The sequence below is a fragment of the Giraffa tippelskirchi genome, chromosome 1 (genome assembly GCF_054371585.1).
Source record: "Giraffa tippelskirchi isolate mGirTip1 chromosome 1, T2T-mGirTip1v1.2.pri, whole genome shotgun sequence".
Classification (NCBI taxonomy): Eukaryota; Metazoa; Chordata; class Mammalia; order Artiodactyla; family Giraffidae; genus Giraffa; species Giraffa tippelskirchi.
The window spans coordinates 11,981,646-12,004,425 of NC_137275.1; the positions used below are offsets into that span (position 1 = coordinate 11,981,646).

The 22,780-nt window shown below is 44.9% G+C and overlaps 1 protein-coding gene across 1 annotated transcript in view; it reads right to left on the reverse strand.

Moving 5' to 3' along the window:
* OTOP1 (otopetrin 1) overlaps positions 1–22,780 on the reverse strand; it is a 40,659-nt gene that overhangs the window by 3,348 nt on the left and 14,531 nt on the right. Inside the window, exons 3-5 of the mRNA XM_081490408.1 lie at positions 16,838–16,896; positions 6,776–6,906; positions 2,036–2,964 (exon numbers count right to left, since the gene is read on the reverse strand). Coding sequence (XP_081346534.1) covers positions 2,036–2,964; positions 6,776–6,906; positions 16,838–16,896 — 1,119 coding nt within the window. The remainder of the gene's footprint in view (positions 1–2,035; positions 2,965–6,775; positions 6,907–16,837; positions 16,897–22,780) is intronic.

Sequence of the window (22,780 nt, forward strand, 5' to 3'; positions counted from 1 at the left end):
ATAAAATCTGGTACAAACGGTGCCATGCAAAGTCCACACCAGGCCTTAAAAGACTGGTCAACAGTCCAGGTTCCATGCATGAAACAGGGTGCTCAGGGCCGGTGCACTAGGACGACCCTGAGGGATGGGATGGGGAAGGAGGTGGGAGGGGGGTTCAGGATGGGGAACACATGTACACCCATGGCTGATTCATGTCAATGTATGGCAAAAACCACTACAATATTGTAAAGTAATTAGCCTCCAATTAAAATAAATAAATTAATTAAAAAAAAAAAAAGACTGGCACTTCCAACACCCTGGAAGCTTAGCTCTGGGGCACTGAGCCACCGCCTAAGAAGTCCACCTCCCCCCAAACCACCGTTCTGGAGAAATCCCATGCAGACGCTGCAGCCAGAGTCCCGGCCGAGACCAGCCTTTCAGCCTCCCCCACCCAAGGCACCAGATCATGGACTTTTCAACCCTACCACCGGCTTCAGTTGATACAGTGAGTAACAAAATTGTCCCACCAAGCCCTGCCAGCACTCCTAACCCACAGAGTCATCAAATATAATAAAATGGTTGTTGCTTTTGTCATGCATTTGGGGGTCACTGATTACACAGCAATAGAAAACCAAAAAAAATTCTGCCTGTTGGTGGTATCTAGAGAGATCTTACCGTTGAATTTGTTCAGTACTAAACTCACCCTCCCCTGAGCCCTCTCCCAAGCCTCCTCCCCATCCAGAGACCCTCAACCTCCATAAATAGCATCACCATCTACCCAGGAACTCAAGTCAGATGAACCTGAGGATCCTCACACCAAGTGAGATAAATCCTATACAATTCTCCCCATCCCCACTGGCACTGCCCTGGTTCAAGTTCCCATCATTTCCTCTCTGGGCAGCTGTGGGAGCTTCTGTTCTAGCTTCCCTGATCTTTGATCTTATATCTCTCCATCCTTCCTGCACACTGCTGCAAGGACATCATTCCAAAACACAAAAGTCTGAGAAGGTCCTCTACCACCCTCATGAAGACCAGACTCAGCCAGGCTTATGAAGCTCTGCTTAAGCCAGATCCATCTAACCACACACTCCATCCTGTTTCCTGCTCTGCTTCACACGGATGGAATTCATGTTAAGGGGCTAGTGCTCCCCAAATAGGCCATGGTATCCTATGCCTCTGTGCCTTTGCACATCATGTGCCCTCTGCCCCAATGCTTTTCCTTGCCTTGACCACAGCTGGTAGACTTCCAACCATTCATAGAGGCTGAGACAGGCAGTACTGAGTGACTGTACATCTTCATCTATCTTTTCACTTTCCATCATAGGGGCTAGAAAGCAAACCATCCACTTCCCCACCCTCCCTGGCAGTTAGGGGTGTTCACATCAATCACAGACATTGCCTGGCACCAGTCCTTCCCTCTGTCTTCCTGTCTTGAACACAGGCATAATGCCTGGTGCTGCTGCAGCCATCCTATGATCATGTGGCAACAAGCACTACATCAGCCATAGTCAAGCAGAAAGGTGAACTGTGCCCAGATCCTTGATGATAGGGTTCAGCTGCCAGGCCAACTTTGAGCAGCCAACTTCCAGAATTCTTAAGACTGAAAATACTGCTTATCAAGTTTTCTATTACTTACAGCCAAAAGCACTCCCCATTGAGACTATGTCTCACCTTAAGCATCCCCTGCTCATTTAAGTCCCTCCCTGAATCCACACTCCCATTCTGCTTTGCACATAGTCCTGTCCCAGCATTTGCCGTCTTCACTGTATTATATTTTTTTCCTTGTCTCCTTCTCCCACAAATACTATGACCTTTTTGAGGAAAGAGATTGAGTTTTCTCACCTTTAATTCTCAGTTCCCACCCAAGCCCCTGGCACACAGATACTCAGTACATGGATTTATATTGACAGAATATAAGCCTATGTTCCAGCCTAATATTTTAACCTTACACTTAAATTATTTTGACTATAAGCTCCCTTCACTCCTCATTCAAAAACAGCAGGGAAAATAGATTTATCGATTTTTTTTTAAATAAAGAAACAATGATGCAGATTACCGAAATGTTGCAGAGGAACAAAAAAGCTGCAATATTCCTCAAGACTCTTCTCTGGGCATTGCCCTGCAGGAAACAGGGGTGGCAGGCTGGGCCCTGGGCCCCTTCCCAGCTCATTTCCTCTTTCTCTTTGCCACCAACTTCTCTCAGACGTGTATTTCCATTGGCCGCAGGTGGCATCTCGCTGGCCTGGGGAGCCATGTCCCCGGCCGTAGGTCCATTCTTGAGGCAGGAAGAAGGGAGAGACGTGGCATTGCCGTTGTAGACTGTGATCACCCGCAAGGTTCTAATGTCTTCGGAGAGCTTCCCTGGCTCTCGGTGAATGGACTCGATGATGAAGAGGTTCTGGATGTATTTCTCGACAACCGCCAGGATGGAGTAGGGCAGGTTGTACCAGGTGTACGGGGGGCGGGACTCGGCACAAAGCATGGCCAGGATGGAGCCCCAGGAGATGAACCAGGAGCCAGAGGCAGTGCCCACCAGCAGGTCCGCGTCCAGTTTGCGGGCCGGGTTTTTGGACTCGTCTAGTGACTGCTCATCTAGCCTATAAATCCGGATCCCAACCAGCCCTGCCGCCCCCATAAGCATCAGCAGGATGATGGCATACAGGTAGAACATGATGAGTGCTGCCTCGCTCTTGGTTTTGGAACGGCCAATCTGGATCAGATACACCACCACGACCCCGATGGTGGTGGCCAGCGCGGTCAGGCCCAGCAGTGAGCCCAGCAGGACCCCGTGTGACCTGAATTGCATCTTCCGATGCTGGTGACTGTCGACTTTGCGCCCGATGTTTTTCCACAGGACGTAGAGCATCATAGAGGCCAGGATCTGATACTCTATGTTGAAAGGATAGAGGTAGTACATCCCGTGGGAGATGGCCGGGCAGAGGGTCGGGGGTGTGCAGTTACACGGAGGCGTGTGGTCATCTAAAACTAGGGGAGGCAGATCACAGGGAAGGGCGATTAGCACGTTCATGTGATGACATGGAAAACCACAAAGAAATATTGTCACTGTGGATGCATGCTTGGGTTTGCCCATTGAATGAAAAGCTTTGTGTCATGGCTTATTGTCATGTTGAATATCCTGTCTAACTTGACAGCCGTGAATATCCCCCAGAGAGTACTAATTACGTGAATTAGATCTTCTCCAGACATCAGAATGTTGTCCAACCATTGGAAATGGTATTGTAGAAAACTACTTACCAACATACAAAGATGTTCAGAAGATACTGTTGAACAAAAGCAGCTTACCAAAGAGTCTAGAACATGACTCTGTTTTTTATAAGTTATAGATATAAAGGTGACAGAGAGAGACAGGGAGATAGACAGACATAGAAGTCTGGATGGCCACAAACTAAAATGTTAACAATGGTTATCGCTGGGTTAAAAAATGGCAGGTGACTTTGCTTTGCTTTACTTTTCTATTTCCTTTCTTTCAGTAAGAGAAACGCTAGAAGTATCTTTTTTGCAGTTTTATTGAGATATAATTGACATATTTGTGTAAGTTTTCCTTTAGATTTTACTTCACTGTATTTTCTAAGCTCTCTATGTGAATACGATTGACATGTATTATTTTAAAATTACTTTTTTAAAAACAACCCTGAGAGGGAAAATGCCTCTTATTAGTAAAGATTTTCCTCTTGAGAATATCTGAAGCCAGCAAGTGTGGCAAGAGAACAGTCCCATCTTCTGGAAGACACTTGATGATGGTATAAAGGACCATTTCATAACGAGGGGAAATGCTGTAAGTAAATAATGAAATATGCAACAAAAGCCTTAAAGATGGTATAAAGTCCATGGCCTATAATTTCCAATCTATTCTAAGGGACAAGTCAAAAATATAATCAAAGCATTAGGTAAAATTTTGTTGTGTGTTTCTGAGAAAGAATAAGAAATACCTCAATGTGGCACAATTTAGAAAGCATTAGATGAATTTTATAATGGATTAATTAGATGAATGCTATAATACATCTTTATAATGAAATAGTGGTGGTGGTTTAGTTGCTAAGTTGTGTCTGACTCTTTGCAACCCCATGGACTGTAGCCCCCCAGGCTCCTCTGCCCAAAGGATTCTCCAGGCAAGAATACTGGAGTGGGTTGCCATTTCCTTCTCCAGGGGATCTTCCCAACCCGGGAATCCAACCTGCAATGCAGGAGACCCCGGTTCGATTCCTGGGTTGGGAAGATCCCCTGGAGAAGGAAATGGAATAGTAGAGAGCCATTAAAAATTATAATTGTGTCTGTGACAACCTAGAGGAGTGGGATGGGGTGGAAGGTGAGAGGGGTTCAAGAGGGAGGGGACATACGTATGCCTGTGGCTGATTCATGTTGATGTATTGCAGAAACCAGCACAATATTGTAAAGCAATTATCCTTCAATTAAAAATAAATTAAAAAATTTTTAAGGTTAAAAAAATAACAATTGTGTGTTTTAATGATATAAGAAAATAATTATGCTACAATAACAATGAGGGAAAAAGTAAGAACAAATTGTATATCCAGTACTTTTAAATGTATACCACAACCCGGAATTCAGTTGTGAAGTCAGTTTAGAGGATAGCAGCCAATATTTTTTAATGTAATTGCAATGGAATAAAATAGGATTGACTGAATGGAATCAAATACAATAGAAATTTGAGCATCTTTGATATAGTATGATTATTATTTCATGTGAACACACATGTAGACTTATGGGCATTTGGGTTCCAATGTAAAATCTATTTCTTACTGCAGGTGGTAGGAAAAAATGATTGAATATATACAGTATGAGCTCAACTACAAATAAATACACAGCACACTACCAAAAACTAACCAGATGTTAACAGCATTTAGCTGCACTCCTTGGTAGGTGTTACTGTGGATTTTTTTCTTTACATTTTGCCATTGCTTTAACTTATGGTATGCATATACTACTTATAAAATCAGGCAAAAAAGTCTTTATGGTAGCATTAATTACCCTCACTTGTTTTTTTATCTGTTAATCCCAAACTCGCCGTCCTTCCCTCCCCTACTCCTCTCCCCCTTGACAACAAGAAGCCTGTTCTCTATGTCTGTGAATCTGCCCCTATTTAGTTGATAAGTTCATTTGTGTCATATCTTAGATTCCACATATAAGTGATATTATATATTCAACTTTCTCTGGCTGACTTACTTCATTTAGTATGATAATATCTAGGTCCCTCCATGTTGCTGCAAATGGCATTATTTCATTCTTTTTTGATGACTGAGTAGTATTCCATTCTATGTCTTGGCTATTGTAAATAGTGCTGCTATGAACACAGGGCTGCATGTATCTGTTTGAATTATAGTTTTGTCTGAGTACATATATATATACATACATATATATACATATATATATATATGTATATATATGCCCAGGAGTAATTCCCCTCACTTTTGTAGAACACTGCAATTTTCAATACACAAGGAGTTTCCCTACCACTTGTAACCTAAGACTGTATGATGTAAAAGACAAGAAAGAACTCCGAAGAAAAAGGCTCAGATTAATAGAATGTTAGAGTTGACAAAATCCTTTTTTATAAATTAATCTAATCCCATCTTCACCAAGGTCTCTGGAGACACATTGCTGTGATTCAAATCCTGGCTCAATCGTCTACTCACTGTGTGATCTTGGGTTAGTCACTTAACGTCTCTGTGGCCCAGTGTGATAAGGTCAGTGTTGCCTCCCTCCAAGTGTTGGGACAAGAGTTTAATGTGCCAGCCACTCGGAGGATGCTTGATGCTTGACGAAACATGTTGTTATTATCGTCATTGCTGTTACTGTTACTGATTCCAATGAGGAAATGAGGCTCAAGGAGCATGACCTTCCCAAGAGTAGGCTGCTGGTTGGGAGCGGTGAAGAAATGTAGCATGTCCCCTGATTTTGTCATCCTCACCCCACTGGTGAGGAAACAGGTTTAAAGTTCTCTCTGTGACTGATCTGGGTTTGTACAGAGAGGATAGATATGCAGTACATTAACGCTGGAAGGACTCATGGAAAGTACGTGGTTCAAGCCCGCTCACTTTATGAATGAGAAAAGAGAGGCTCAGAGCGGTTGAATGGCGTCCAAAGGTCACACAGCCAAAACATGATAGGCATAGGACCCGAACCTGAGACCTCTGTCCCCTGTGCATTGCACCTTCCTCTACCCCACATTCTTCTCAACTCCAGTGCTCTACCATCAAATCAACAGATAGATTCCAAAAGAGAATTTTGAAAGAAAATGAAAAGATTCACACTACAGGTGCTCAAATGGTACAAGGGGGAATAAAGATGGGCCAAAATTATAAACCAAGTGGAGTTAAATAAAAACTTCAAATGAGCAAAAACGAATTAACCACAACATACTATTAGACGTCAATGGATTTTTCAATGCTATACTTGCAGTAGAAAGAACTGGTCACAGAGGTTTAATTAAAAACACAAACAGTAACAACCACCAGTCTTCTGCAGTTGTAAACAAAGACATTCACCTCCATACCACACTGAATCATGAGAAACGGTGATCAAGATGATGACCCTTGGGTCTGACAAGTCACTGAAGAACCCTTTAATTATGCTCAGCACACCCTACTTATGGAGGCAGGATGAGAGACTTGGGAGGTTTTGAAAGATTTTCAACAACAGGGGATTGTCTGGCCGATGTTCAGTTGCATGGACCCTGCAGGTCTTTGAAACCCATCCCTCCGTCTCTGAGGTTTCCCAGCTGTTCGAGCATGGCAGCCAGGCAACTCTTACCACTCACCTATAGTTACGTTCCCAAAGCCCAGGGTGATAAGTCTTTCCTTGTGTTCGTTAAGTTGGTGCTTTGACTCATTCAGGACGCTGTTAGCCCACAGAAGCAGGTTGGTGAACACTGAGTGGATCACCCCAAACCTGAAAAACACAAGGACTCACTGCTTGAGCAGCCCTGGGAAACTCTGAGCCCGAGAGATGAGGTGGAGACTTTCTATGCACGCACACACGTGCACACACACATACACACACACACAGACATACACACACACACACACGCCTCTTTCTTAGCAGTGATTGTGGTTTCATCTGGCAACTCAAGCTCTGGGTAGGTCCCCTGTCTGGTTAGGAGAACCAGTTGCATGGAACCTTCTAAAACCACAGTCTTGGCACTCTGCCTTAATCTTGAACCTATGAGGACTCAATCCATTGTCTACAGGACAAAAAAAAAAAAAAGCCCTGGGTCTTGAAAGCAGGGATACAGGGATGGAAATTTACTAAAAGCAGGCAACCAACCCCACCATACCTCAAACCCTTTCTTCCAGAAGGGAAGAGGACAGTTAGTTCAGTTCAGTTCAGTCGCTCAGTCGTGTCCGACTCTTTGTGACCCCATGAATCGCCAGGCCTCCCTGTCCATCACAAACTCCCAGAGTTTATCCAAACCCACGTCCATCGAGTCAGTGATGCCATCCAACCATCTCATCCTCTGTCTTCCCCTTCTCCTCCTGCCCCCAATCCTTCCCAGCATCAGGGTCTTTTCCAATGAGTCAACTCTTTGCATGAGGTGGCCAAAGTATTGGAGTTTCAGCTTCAACATCAGTCTTTCCAAGGAACACCCAGGACTGATCTCCTTTAGGATGGACTGGTTGGATCTTCTTGCAGTCCAAGGGACTCTCAAGAGTCTTCTCCAACACCACAGTTCAAAAGCATCAATTTTTCGGCGCTCAGCTTTCTTCACAGTCCAACTCTCACATCCATACATGACCACTGGTAAAACCATAGCCTTGACTAGACGGACCTTTGTTGGCAAAGTAATGTCTCTGCTTTTAAATATGCTATCTAGGTTGGTCATAACCTTCCTTCCAAGGAGTAAGTGTCTTTTAATTTCATGGCTGCAATCACCATCTGCAGTGATTTTGGAGTCCCTCCCCCAAAATAGAGGACAGTTAAGAAAAGATAAAAGGGCTACATTGGACATCTGGAGAGTTCGGTACACCCTTACTGTTGGGTTGCCAACCCAGTGGTCATTATCAATCCCCTATGTCTTACCATTTACTTCAAAGACACCAAAACAAACCACAGACTTGCTATCTGGCATCCCTTGTAATTAGGCATGGCCATTCTGGACAATAGGATGTGAGGTGAGGTCTATGGGGCACTACCGAAAAGCTTTCAGTTTCTTGGTGGAAGACGACAGAATGAGAAAAGCCTCTTTAGTCTCCTTCTCCCCCTTTTTCCCAGCCTTGAATGTAGACATGAAAGCTGGAGTTGTGGCAACTATCTTGTAACCATGAAGCAACCAACATGGGATGAAACCCTCACCCACTGAGGGAGGCAGAGAGGAAACATTCAAAAAGCCTGTTCTGTGACAACATCGTTTAGCAGCCGGAGTTTCAGACAGTTTAGGAATGCTGGTGTGCTTAGTTGCTCAGTCATCTCTGACTCTTTGCAACACCATGGACTGCAGCTCGCCAGGCTCCTCTGTCCATGGGATTCTCCAGGCAAGAATACTGGAGTGGGTTACCATGCTCTCTCCAGGGGATCTTTCCAACCCAGGGATCTAACCCAGGTTTCCCGCATTGCAGGTGAATTCTTTACCAGCTGAGCTACCAGGGAAGCCCAGGTTTAGGAATTAGGTCATATTATTCACATGGTAAAGAATCTGCCTGCAATACGGGAGACGCAGGTTTGATCTCTGGGTCAAGAAGATCCCCTGAAGGAGGGCATGGCAGCCCACTCCAGTATTCTTGCCTGGAGAATCCCATGGACAGAGGAGCCTGGTGGGTTACAGTGCATGGGGAGGCAAAGAGTCAGACATGACTGAGCAACTAACACTACACTACTATTTCACAAATAGAGTAAATAGCCACATTTGGAGTTTGAAAGTTAGTAAGTGCAAGGCTATTCTAGTCTGAGCAGAGTTCTATCCCTGCCTCTGACCACACTGCCTCCTAAGGAAGAAGAAGATAAAGGATAACTCTGGACTCTGGAGGACAGGGGAGGGAACTAGGGGAATATGGTTCCAGTGGAGTCATGGTCTGTTTTAGAGCCTCCAAAGTCTCTGCATGGCTGCCAGTTTAACAAGTGTTCACACTGGTCACTTCTAGGTTGCTTTACAATGAGCCGTGCATGAAGCAGGTGCAGCAAATACAGGTGATTTGAGAAGGACATTCCTTGAAACTTCTAACTGATCACTTCCCTGTGGCAGAGCAGAGGCCCAGAGGATGCAAGAACCCTTTAACCAAGAGCATACTTGTCCATGATCTGCCTCCAGGAAAAATGGTACAGTTGGGTCCTCATCCCTGACTTTGCTTCTCCTCTGAGTTTTAACCCAGATAACTCCTCTGGGGCTCCCACAAACAATCTCAAGCTAAGTCTTTCCTTATTTGAACTCTTGCTTCCTTTGGCCGCTTCCCAATGTCCAGGCACAAGTGGAGAAGGCAGCAGCCACAGCAGGGTATGGGTCAGCGATCCGAGTCAGGTGTTTGCCCATCTTCCTGCCCCTTGTGCTCGTCCATTCGTCCATTCGCTCCAGATTGTGGCCAGCCTTCCCCAGGGCACCTGGGAGGCATTGTATGTATAGAGCCTTTGACAAATGCAGACAATGCTGTTTGCCTCCGGCTGGCTGGCTGGCTTTTCTTTTACTTATAATGCACTGACCTTTCTTCTCCTCTTTCCTGGTCCAAATGACGTTGCCTAATCCCAGTTCCACAGAACCCAAGCAGGTAAGACCGATGCCACTCATGGCTGCAGGCGTTTTTCTGCCATGAACGTTCCCCAGGAGCTGACAACCTCTGGTTGGTTGATCTGGAAACTGTCCTACAAACTAACAGCAAACATCATTTCCTCATGCCAGGCTGCCTTGCTCATACTTGGACCCAGTAACCCCAGACCACAATAAAGAGAAAGCTTCCGTGAGCCATTTCTGATCTCACTTTGTGTTTCCAGCTCTCTTTTCAGAAGTACTATTCCTCTCAACTTCACTCTTGAGAAAAGAAAAGCACTCAAACCTGTAAGAGTTATCAGATCAGGAGAAAAGTCCCTGTATGGACTGAAAGCATGGATAGTGGAGTATTGGCTCGAAAGACCAGAGGAAAGGGTAAGTCCAAGAGTGTGACGTTCTGAAACCTCCAGGGCGTGGCAGGAAGTGTCAATGAATAAAGCAGGCCTGGGACACATTAGTGAGTGGTGGGTGATAGGGTGTACATGGGGGCTCATGGTTGAAATGGCTCGTTACGTTGACCTCACAAAGAATAAAATCACAGTGACCCTTGAGACTGACGGAACTGCCCAAATGACATTCTGTTTTCCACACTGGTGCCTACCTTCTCAAGGCTACAAGACCCCCAGATTCCAGACCTCTGGCTATGTGGCCACAGGACTCAGCTACAGGCTAAAAATTAACCATCCCTTCAGAGAACTGTTCTTTGGCGGTATATAAGAAAGACCCCATCAGAAAGGGGGGACACTGGTTCTCCATAAGGGCCAGTCACCCTCCTGTTTCCCTCTAACAAATTTCCCTTTCCTTGCCTGACTGCCCGAGTTGCTCTCTTTTCCTCCACACTCCGTCTTACAGTGGGGGCTGTAGCTAAATGAGTGGCCAGCTCCCATCTGGAGGGAACGCTCCCGACTCAGTCCTAGCTCTTTGCTGCCACGCACATTTTGGATTATCAAACCTTCCAATTTTTCTGGAGACCTCTAACTCTAGGGACTTCCTTGGCTGGCCAGTGCTTAAGACTCCACATTTCCACTGTAGAGGGCACGAGCTTGATACCTAATCAAGGAACTAAGATTCCACGTGCCACCAGCATCACAAAAAGTTTTTATAAAAATTTTTTTAAAAAATCTAAAACCAAAAGGTGATGAGTAACTCAAAAATGATTAACACTTCACCCTATTTAGAAAAAATAACAGGGTAAATCAAGCTATGAGAATATCTAGTTCAAACTAGATACTATCCAGTTTAGGAAAGAGGCCTAAGACAGGGAGACGTGTCTCCAATTGCTCAATAAACAAGGTCAAGGCAGGACCAGGTTCCAGTCCTTTGGAATTCCTGTAAATGAAAAATCTCAGTAGGAAATATCTGGGTACCTGGCCTAAAGCAGAGTTATCCGAAAGAAGATAATGTAAGACACTGAGGTAATTTTTAATTTAAATTAAAATTTTTTTTTTAATTTTAATTTTTAGTTTAAATTTAAATTTAATTTTAATTAAAAAGACACTTTTTAATTTTCCAGTAGTCACATTTAAAGAATAGTAAAAAGGAACAGGTGAAAATAATTTTAATGATATTTTGTTAACCCCAGTATATCTAATATACTATGATGTCAACTCCAAGGCCAAATTTGCCTGTTACTCTAGGTAACTCTTGACTTCCTACTTTTGCATTCCAGTCCCCTATAATGAAAAGGACATCTTTTTGGGTTGTTACTTCTAGAAGGCGTAGGTCTTCATAGAACCGTTCAACTTCAGCTTCTTCAGCGTTAGTGGTCAGGGCATAGACTTGGATTACTGTGATATTGAATGGTTTGCCTTGGAAACGAACAGAGATCATTCTGTCGTTTTTGAGATTGCATCCAAGTACTGCATTTCGGACTCTTTTGTTGACTGTGATGGCTACTCCATTTCTTCTAGGGATTCCTGCCCACAGTAGTAGATATAATGGTCATCTGAGTTAAATTCACCCATTCCAGTCCATCTTAGTTCGCTGATTCCTAGAACATCAGTGTTTACTCTTGCCATCTCCTGTTTGACCACTTCCAATTTGCCTTGATTCATGGACCTAACATTCCAGGTTCCTATGCAATATTGCTCTTTACAGCTTCAGACCTTGCTTCTATCACCAGTCCCATCCACAATTGGGTGTTGTTTTTGCTTTGGCTCCATCCCTTCATTCTTTCTGGAGTTATTTGTCCACTGATCTCCAGTAGCATATTGACTATGCCAAAGCCTTTGACTGCGAGGATCACAATAAACTGTGGAAAATTCTGAAGGAGATGGGAATACCAGACCACCTGACCTGCCTCCTGAGAAACCTGTATGCAGGTCAGGAAGCAACAGTTAGAACTGGACATGGAACAACAGACTGGTTCCAAATAGGAAAAGGAGTATGTCAAGGCTGTATATTGTCACCCTGCTTATTTAACTTCTATGCAGAGTACATCATGAGTAATGCTGGGCTGGAGGAAGCACAAGCTGGAATCAAGATTGCCAGGAGAAATATAAATAACCTCAGATATGCAGATGACACCACCCTTATGGCAGAAAGTGAGGAAGAACTAAAGAGCCTCTTGATGAAAGTGAAAGAGGAGAGTGAAAAACTTGGCTTAAAGCTCAGCATTCAGAAAACTAAGATCATGGCATCCGGTCCCATCACTTCATGGCAGATAGATGGGGAAACAGTGGAAACAGTGGCTGACTTTATTTTTCTGGGCTCCAAAATCACTGCAGATGGTGACTGCAGCCATGAAATTAAAAGATGCTTACTCCTTGGAAGGAAAGTTATGACCAACCTAAACAGCATATTAAAAAGCAGAGACATTATCTTGTCCACAAAGGTCTGTCTATTCAAGGTTATGGTTTTTCCAGTAGTCATGTATGGATGTGAGAGTTGGACTATAGAGAAAGCTGAGCGCAGAAGAATTGATGCTTTTGAACTGTGGTGTTGGAGAAGACTCTTGAGAGTCCCTTGGACTGCAAGGAGATCCAACCAGTCCATCCTAAAGCAGATCAGTCCTGGGTGTTCCTTGGAAGGACTGATGTTGAAGCTGAAACTCCAATACTTTGGCCACCTGATGCGAAGAGCTGACTCATTTGAAAAGACCCTGATGCTGAGAAAGAGTGAGGGCAGGGGGAAGAAGGGAACGACAGGGGATGAGATGGTTGGATGGCATCACCGACTCAATGGACATGGGTTTGGGTAGACTCTGGCAGTTGGTGATGGACAGGGAGGCCTGGTGTGCTGCGGTTCACGGGGTCGCAAAGAGTTGAAGATGACTAAGCGACTTAGGTGAACTGAACTGATGACGTCAACTAATCAAAAAGAAAGATTTCACCCAGTAAACCTATATGGCCACTGAGCCACTGTGATGCCGCAGAAATAGCATTGGATTTGAAGTCAGCATCCAGGTCCCGCCCAGCTATGCACAGGTGAGCTGCCTGACCTTGGACATTCACTTCCTCTCTCAGTTTCCTCACGGGCTAAGTAGGATCATGATTGTAGCTACTGTCCCTAACTGACAGGGCTGTCGTGAAACACTCTCCTAAGTAACACATGTAAAAGAAAGTGCTTTATGCATGGGAAAGCTCATTTTATTCAGTCAGAAGTTCCTGGTAGGACAAATGGCCCAATATACACTTATTGAGAACATCTCACACTTTATCCCAACAATCCTACTTCCAGGAATTTAACTCAAGAAAATAATGAGAGGATAAGCAACAAGTTCCTACTATACAGCACAGGAAACTATATTCAATATCCTGTGATAAACTATAATGGAAAAGAATATGAAAAAGAGTGTTTATATAAGTATAACTGAATCATCGTGCTGTACAGCAGAAATTAACACAACACTGTAAATCAACTGTGTGCATGCAAGTCACTTCAGTTATGCCCAACTCTTTGCCACCCTATGGACTGTAGCCCACCAGGCTCCTCTGTCCATGGGATTCTCCAGGCAAGAATACTAGAGTGGGTTGCCATGCCCTCCTCTAGGGGATATTCCCAACCCAGGGATCAAACCTGAGTCTGTTATACCTCCTGCCTTGGCAGGTGGGTTCTTTACTGCTAGCACCACTTGGGAAGCCCATAAATCAACTATACTTTAATAATATATATTTTTTAAAAAGAAAAGAATTGGAGATGTTCAAAAGTATTTTTAACTGAGGATGTTCATCACAGTACTATTCATAATAATAACAAAAACTTTCAGACAGATTCAATGTCCAGTAAGAGATGTTATGGACTGGATTGGGTCCCCTCAGAATTTATATGTCGAAGCCCTATCTCCCAATGTGACTGTACTTGGAGATGGTGTACAAGGAGGTGTGTGTGTCAGTCACTCAGCCGTGTCTGACTCTTTGCAACCCCATGGACTGTAGCCCACTCCTCCATCCATGGAGTTCTCCAGGCAAGAATACTGGAGTGGGTAACGATTCCCTTCTCCAGGGGATCTTCCCGATCCAGGAATTTAACATAGCTCTCTAGCTTTGCAGGCAGATTCTTTACCGTCTGAGACACCTGGGAAGCCCATACAAGGAGGTAATTAAGGTTAAATGAGGTCACAAGGGTGGGGGCCGGAGCCAATAGGACTGGTATCCTTGTAAGAAGAGGAAGAGACACCAGCGAGCTCTCTCTCCCTGCCCAGAAGAAAGGCCAAGTGAAGACATAGCGAAAAGGCAGTGCCTGCAAGTCAGCAAGAGAGCCTCACCAGAAACCAACCTGCTGGTACCTTGACCTTGGATTTGGAGCCTCCGGAACTGCGAGAAGATACATTTCTGTTGTTTACGCCCCTCCTCCCCATCCAGTGTGTGGTACTCTACCACGGCAGCCCAAGACAATTACAACAGGGTTGTATCATTTGACCAACTACAGCAATGGCACATTATGCAATCGGTAAAGATCATGGAGTAGAAAAAGTCAGGGGAAATGTTAATAACAAAACGAAAAGAAAAGGCAAGGAGAGCAGGACCACAATTGTAAAAAGAAAAAAAATTACGTATCTATTCACTGAAAAAAAGACTGGAAGGAAATAGACCAAAATATGAATAGTAGCTACCTCTGGGTAGCAGCTGCCTGAGTAAGCTCTGGCTGCTGTGACAAAACAACATTTATTTCTCACAGTTCTAGAGGCTCAGCGTCCAAGATCAAGGTGCCAGCAGACTTGGTTTCTGGTGACGCCTCTCTTCTTGGCTTGCAGACGGCTGCCTGTCGCTGTGTCCCCAGGGGTACACTCAGGGCAGGGGATGCTAATCACGTGTCTCTTTTCTATGTGGATACTAATCCCATAAGGAGGGCTGCACCCTCATGATCTCACGACCTAATTACTTCCCAAAGGCACCACCACCAAATACCCATCACATTGGGGGTTAGGGGCTCCAACACGTGAATCTGAGGGAGACACAGACGTTCAGTCCATAATGGTGGCATTATGGTGATTTTTAAATTCCACTGTGTCCTTACAAGTTTTATCAAGAAACAAACTACGTTTTTTAAAAAGAATGTTATGGAGTAGACACAGTAAAACTCACACTCCAGAACAAAATCAGCAAGCATTCTCAAGCTGCGAGCCAAACTCAGCCTCACTGGTGGAAAAAGGAGCAGGTGACATACACACACACATCACTGCCCAGCACATGAAACAGGAGACACTGGATGGAAATCCCTATCTGGCCTCTTGCACTCTGGAGACCCAGGTACGTCCCCTAACCTGCTAGAACCTGCTGCCACCTCCATTTGATGCAGAGAAGAATAGTTACCATAGTTACCCTGACAGAGCCCAGATGAAGCACGAGGATGGATGGGGGAAGTCTTTGTCCTGCCCTAAGGTAGAATTCTCTATTGGCTAAGATCAAGTATAGTCTGGGGGCTTCCCTGGTGACTCAGTGGTAAAGAATCCACCTGCCACTGCAGGAGACACAAGAGACATAGGTGGCTTACGGTACATGGGGTCATAAAAAGTTGGACATGACAGAGCAGCTGAACTCAAGGGACAATTAAGACAGGAGTTAAGGATCACTGCCAAGGCCATTGCTTGGGGCTGCACAGGGGAGCAGACAGTCCACACATTCCTGAAATGATGCTCAGATGCCTGGGTACCTTGACCCATTACCTCTGCACGTCACCACTAGTGCCTGGCAGCAGGTTCAGTATACAGTAGGAGCACAATAGATGCCTCACTGCTGGATGAGCAGATCCTTTTTGTATAATGAGGTTGGTGGAATTCTCCAGGCCAGAATACTAGAGTGGATAGCCTTTCCCTTCTCCAGGGGATCTTCCCAACCCAGGGATCAAACTCAGGTCTCCGGCATTGCAGGTGGATTCTTTACCAGCTGAGCCACAAGGGAAGCCCAAGAATACTGGAGCGGGTAGCCTATCCCTTCTCCAGTGGATCTTCCCATCCAGGAATCAAACCAGGGTCCCCTGCATTGCAGGGGGATTCTTTACCAACTGAGCTATCAGGGAAGCCCTCTAGTTCAATAAAATAGTTCCAACCAGTGGTCATATGTAAGTCACTTTCTTAAATAGCAGTTTTCATTTCAAATGATACTGGGGGACTTTTCTGTGCCTTATGGACAGTTTATACGATGAGGGATCTTTCTAGAAAGCAAACAGTGATCCCTTGATGCCTCTGTATGTGTGCACAGAGGCTTTCTTACCTGATAATCATAGTTTGCATTTAGGTAATTCACTTCATTAGCCTACAGATTCTATCCCTTGATCCTCACAATCATCTCAAGAGAAAGATGGGCAGACATAATAATAGACCCAACACTCAGGAGTCCTTATTCTGTGCCAGGAATAGCTCTACATCAATTACTGTGTTCAGTCCCCAGAGGCTGGCTATGCTATTATCCCCATTTTACAGAAGAGGAAAACTGAGGCTCACAAAGGGGAAGTTTCTAAGATAGCAGAGGCAAAATTCCACTCACATCACCCTACTTTTAGGGCTGTCCCAGAAGAGGACAAAGGCAGAGGGTCCCCTCTCCAGGCCACAACTGAAGGCTTTGCTTGTCAGAATGGAGAAGAGAGTGGTTCTCATATTTTAAACCCAAGTAAGATGGCAGTGATTGGTTTTGTTTGTTATAAATGAACATTAAATTCAGCATGTAAGCGATTACCCACAATGTTTACCTTTCCAGTGTTTTGAAAGACTGGATGATATCCTTTGAGTGCCCCCAGAGAAAGTACACCTAAATGGAAACAAAGAAAATAAAGGTACATCAATGGGAAAGCCATCACTACATCTGCACAATGAGAAGTTGTAAACCCTAAGGGAAGGATGTGGAAAGTGTTGAGCACATCAGTGACTGCTCCGTCCAAAAATGGCAAGTCATTTCCGGTGATGGTGCCATTCTCATGGGAGACAGTGCTCTGGGGGCACTGCTGTGAGAATCGGAGGGAGGTCTCCAGGTTTAGGAGAAAATGGTACCCTGTGTGCTGTGGGATGGGCCTTGGGGAGCAGCAGCCTGCCTCCCATGATGCCTGCTCACCTGTTTATACCATCCTTCCTTATCAGGCTTCAGTCAAGGAATATCCACTGAACTGTTACTACATCAGTGGCCAGAAACCAAATTTTGAGTGCTTTAAATGAAGAACAGAAGTGATTCAGGTTGGTCTTTTATTTCACTCTACAGTAAGTCCCCTATATTCGAACCTTCAAGTTGCAAACTTTCAGAGATGCAAGCATGCATTCTATCAACTTCAATCAGTTAGTTCAGTGGCTCAGTCGTATCCGACTCTTTGCGACCCCAAGGTCTGCAGCAGGCCGGGCTTCCCTGTCCATCACCAACTCCCGGAGCCTACTCAAACTCATGTCCATCAAGTCGGTGATGCCATCCAACCATCTCATCCTCTGTCGTCCCCTTCTCCTCCTGCCTTCAATCTTTCCCAGCATCAGGGTCTTTTCCAAGGAGTCAAGTGTGAGTGAAATCAAAGCTTCCCCTCCGTCTCCTATTGCTGATGACCCTTCAGTTCTACCGTCTCCCTCCTCCAGTCAGTAACTCTTCTCACCTGTCCACTCAATGCCAGCCCCTGTATGCCAGCCCCTGTATGCCAGCTATTGTATTGTGATACTTTACTTTTCAAGATGTGTGTGCTGTGTGCTCAGCCGCTCAGTCATGTCTGACTCTTTGTGACCCTGTGGACAGCAGCCTGCCAGATTCCTCTATGGAATTTTCCAGGCAAGAATACTGGAGTGGGTTGCCATTTTCCTCCTCCAGGGGATCTTCCCAACCCAGGGATCAAACCTGCGTCTCTTACGTCTCCGCACTGACAGGTGGATTCTTTACCACTAGCACCACCTGGGAAGCCCTCAAGGCACTGTGTTGTAAGATTTTAAATGCTATACTTTTGTGTTTGTTTTTGTACTTATTATTTATGTAAAAAGTATTATAAACCTATTACAGTACTATAGTACTGTACTATAGTACAGTACTATATAGCTGGACTTCCCTGGTGGCTCAGTCGGTAAAGAATCCTCCTGCAGTGTGGGAGATTCTGGTTCGATCCTTGGATTGGGAAGATCCCCCAGAGGAGAGCATGGCAACCCACTCCAGTATTCTTGCCTGGGAAAGCCCATGGACAGAGGAGCCTGGCAGGCTACAGTCCATGGGGTCACAAAGAGTTAGACACGACTGAGTGACTACACACTTTAGACACAAACACACGTTGAGCACCTACGACATGTCAAACACAGCTGGGCACTTCATAAATTTGTCCCAGCCTTCATTTTGCAAGTGCGTGCTATAAAAAAATAATCAGACAACACACACTCAAAAATATACTACACATACTCTCTCAAGATTTACTGTCCTGCTCTGGAAAACACTGTCAGGCATGATTCATGAAACATCTAACAACTTAAAAACCAGAGAAACAGAGAGCAGTGACTCCTGGTAAAGATGGCACTGAGCCCGACAGCAGGGAAGCGCTAAAGTAAATTAGTCTTTGTTGATGAATTCTAAGTTAGATGGCTCCTTAGCTGGTGCTTTCATAAAGACTACATAGGAGGGGCGTCCCTGGCAGCTCAGTGGTGGAAAGTCTGCCTATCAATGTGGGTGACACAGGTTTGATCCCTGGTCCGGGAAGATCCCACCTGCCAAGAAGCAGCTAAGCCCATGCACTGCAACTATTGAGCTTGTGCTTTGGAGCCTGGGAACCAAAACTACCGAGCCCGAGTGCCACAACTACTGAAGCCCGTGTGCCAACGGCCTGTGCTCTGCCAAGAGAAGCCACTGCAGTGAGAGGCCCGAGTATTGCAACTAGAGAGAAGCCTCCCAGCAACTAAGACCCTGCACAGCCAATAAATAAATACATATCTTAACAAGAATACTTTTTTAAAAAGACTATATAGAAAAATAAAGAAGTTGATGATTTAAGTGAAAAATTGTCTACAGAAAATTCTGCACCTCATATGTAAGAAAACTTTGATAAGAATATACACTTGAGTACAAGGAGAGGGAACACATAAAAACAGCAACAAACAGTTGAGGACTTACAGGTGTATTTTTAGACTCTTTTTCAATTTTTTTCAGTAATGTTACATTTTTTAAATAAATATTTTTAAATCACCATACAATCCAGCAGTTCGACTTCCAGGTACATATTCAGATGAACTGAAAGCAGGGTCTTGGGACTTCTCTAGTGATCCAGTGGTTAGAAATCCAGCTGCCTAATGCAGGTGACACAGGTTGGATCCCTGGTCTGGGAGGATGCCACCTGCCGTGGAGCAACTAAGCACCATGACTACCGAGCCTGCATTCTAGAGCCCACAAGCCTAGAACTACTGAAGCCTGCACACCCTAGGGCCATACTCTGCAACTAGAGAAGCCACTTCAGTGAGAAGCCCACACACTGCAAGTACAGAGTAGCCCCCGCTTGCCGCCACTAGAGAAAGCCCACGCAGTGCAGCCAATAAATAAATATTTTTTAAAAAGCATGGTCTCAAAAACATATTTGCACACATACGTTCACAGCAGCATTACACACAATGGCCAAAAGATGGAAGCAACCCCAGGGTCTATCAATGAATGAACAGAAAAAAAAAATGTGGTCCATTCATAGAAGGGAATAGTTCTCAGCCTCAAAAAGGAAGGAAATTCTGACACATCTACAACATGGTTAAATCTTGGAGACATTATGCTAAGCAAAATGAGCCAGTCCCAAAAGGACAAAACCTCTGTGTTTCTACTTGTCTGATTCAAAGGGACAGAAAGCTGAATGAGTTGGAAAGTTGAATGGCAGTTGCCCAGTGCTGCGAGTGGTAGAAATCAGGAGTTAGTATCTAAAGGGGACAGAATTTCATTTTTGCAAGATGAAAGAGTTGTGTTGCCTGGTTGCACAGCAATGTGAATATATTTAACACTGCTGAACCAAATAGGTAAAAGTGGCTCAGGCAGCAAATGTTATGGTTACATGTATTTTACTACAATTTAAAAATAAAAAGTCTGTTTTAAAAGTTTTTTATTCTTCCATCATCTAATGTAGCAAATGCACACAGTCAGAATCCGGTAAGGATAGAAAAATTGATTAATTGACTAAATGACAAAATCTCTTAAATTAGGAAGAAAGACATCCCCAAGCCACCAAGTAACAGAGTGATATTTTGAAAACCACATCTGCCCAGGTCTTTCCTCTGCCCAGAACCTTCGATGGCTGCCCACTGCCCTTGTGGGAAAGTCAAAGCTCCTAAGTGGGCATCAGCCTTGACCAAGAACTCACTGCAATGTGCTAGGTACACACACCGCACCTTTAATTCTCACAACAATCCCATGAAGGAGGTGTTTCACAGATGAGACCGTGAGGCCCAGAGAGGTTAAGACATTTGCTCAGGGTCACACTGCTGGTGTGAGCCAAAGCCAGAGTCGGTGCTTATAAGTCCTACACTAAACCACAGCTCCAGTCCGGGCCCATCGCGCTGGCTCACCTCCTCCTACAGCCCACACATCTCCTCCCCATTGTGTGGAGAGGCTGCACACCCCCAAATGTCCTCTGTTATGGTGTCTGACACACCACACCCCTCTTTCCTTGACAAACACCCCTCACCCCAAAACTAGTGAGAGGCCTCCCTGGCACTCCCTCGTCCCTGGGCCACTTCATCTAAGCATCAAGTTGTGGTGTCGGCAGTGTCTGTTTTGTTGATTGTCTCCTCCTTGACTGATTCCTCCACAGAGAACAGACCATGGCTTTTCACCTCTAGACTCAAGAGTACTGAACACAGGGTTTGTCATGTGAGGGACGAAGGGAGGAAAGAAGGGGGGGAGGAAGGGAAGGTGGGAGGGCAGAAGGAAGTTCTTTCTGGCCCCCTAAGGCTTTCCACATTGTCACTGGAATCTCTAGAGGATTGTCCTCATGGCATGGGATGAATTGCACACCCCTGGAATGAATTGCATTCATTTGCTGGCACTTCCAGAACAAAATACCACCGATTAGGTGGCTTAAAGCAGCCAAAATTAATTTTCCCCCGGTTCTAGAAGCCAGAAGTCCGAGATCAAGGTACTAGCAGGTTGGTTCCTGCTGAGGCCTCTCTCCTTCCCTGCAGATGGCCACCTCCTCTCCTCTTCTCATAAGGACACCGGTCCTGTAAGATTAGGGTCCACCCTAGTGACATCCAAGAAGGACCATAAAGAAGGAAGGGCACTGAAGAATTGGTGCTTTCAAACTGTGGTGCTGGAGAAGACTCTTGAGAGTCCCTTGGACAGCAACGAGATCAAACCAGTCAATCCTAAAGGAAATCAACTCTGAGTATTCATTGGAGAGACTGAAGCTGAAGCTGAAGCTCCAGTACTTTGGCCACCTGATGCAAAGAGCTGACTCATTGGAAAAGACCCTGATACTGGGAAAGATTGAGGCAGGAGGAAAAGGGGACGACAGAGGATGAGATGGTTGGATGGCATCACCCATTAGATGGATATGAACTTGGGCAAAGTCCAGGAGATGGTGAGGAACAGGGAAGCCTGATGTGCTGTAGTCCATGGGGTTGCAAAGAGTTGGACACAACTTGGCGATTGAACAACAATAACAAAGTGACCTCATTTAGCCTTAATTATCTCTGTCAAGATTCTGTCTCTGAACAGTCACTTTCTGAGGTCCTGGATGTTAGGGCTTCAACATGTAAGTGTAAGGGACACAATTCAGCCCATAATAATTCTCAAAACTCAAGGTGACCCCTTGGAACAAATTGCCCTGGGAGCTCCTGCCCAATTCCAGAGATGCTCCCACAAAGACAAACTTCTGCCAAGCTCGTCTGGCACATCCTCTCAAAGAGCTTCACTTGTGAGGATGTGTTTGATCTCAAGATTGTAAGGTCACTGAGAGCTGACTGTCAGTCACCTGGATGCAGGTGGAGGCCACTTTCAATAAAAGATGGAGATTTTTTAAATGGCATCATTGACCCTCAGAAGTGAGAAATTTGTCCTAAAGGACGTTCCTCAATGGGGAATGCAGAAACATTTTGAGCAATAACAGCATCCCTGGATCAAGGTCATGGTTTTTCAGGGTGACTTCTGTGGAGACAACCATCTGAGAATGTTCGTGTATGTATGAAGAATGTATACATGCATAAGAATGTGGAGCTGAAGCTCCAACACTTTGGCCACCTGATATGAAGAGCCGACTCATTTGAAAAGATCTTAATGCTGGGAAAGATGGAGGACAGGAGCAGAGGGGGGTGCCAGAGGATGAGAAGGTTGGATGGCATTACCAACTCAACCAACATGAGTCTGAGCAACTCTGGGAGAGACTGAAGGACAGGGAAGCCTGGCGTGCTGCAGTGCAGGGGGTCACACCGAGTTGGACCTGACTTAGCGACTGAACAACAACGTAAGAATGTGTGTTTATATGTATAGAAAATGTATGTATGTATATCTCTATACAACTGAATCATTTTTCTGTACGGCAGAAATGAACACATTGTAAGTCAACTACACTGCAATTAAAAAAAAAGAATCACAGCATCTTGGTTGTGACTTTGGGCAACTCATTTGCCCCCTCTGTCCTTAGTGTGATGATCCAACAGCGGTGCTTGTGGAGTTGTTGAAAGCACTACATGAAGTGAAACGCAAAAGTCCAATAGAA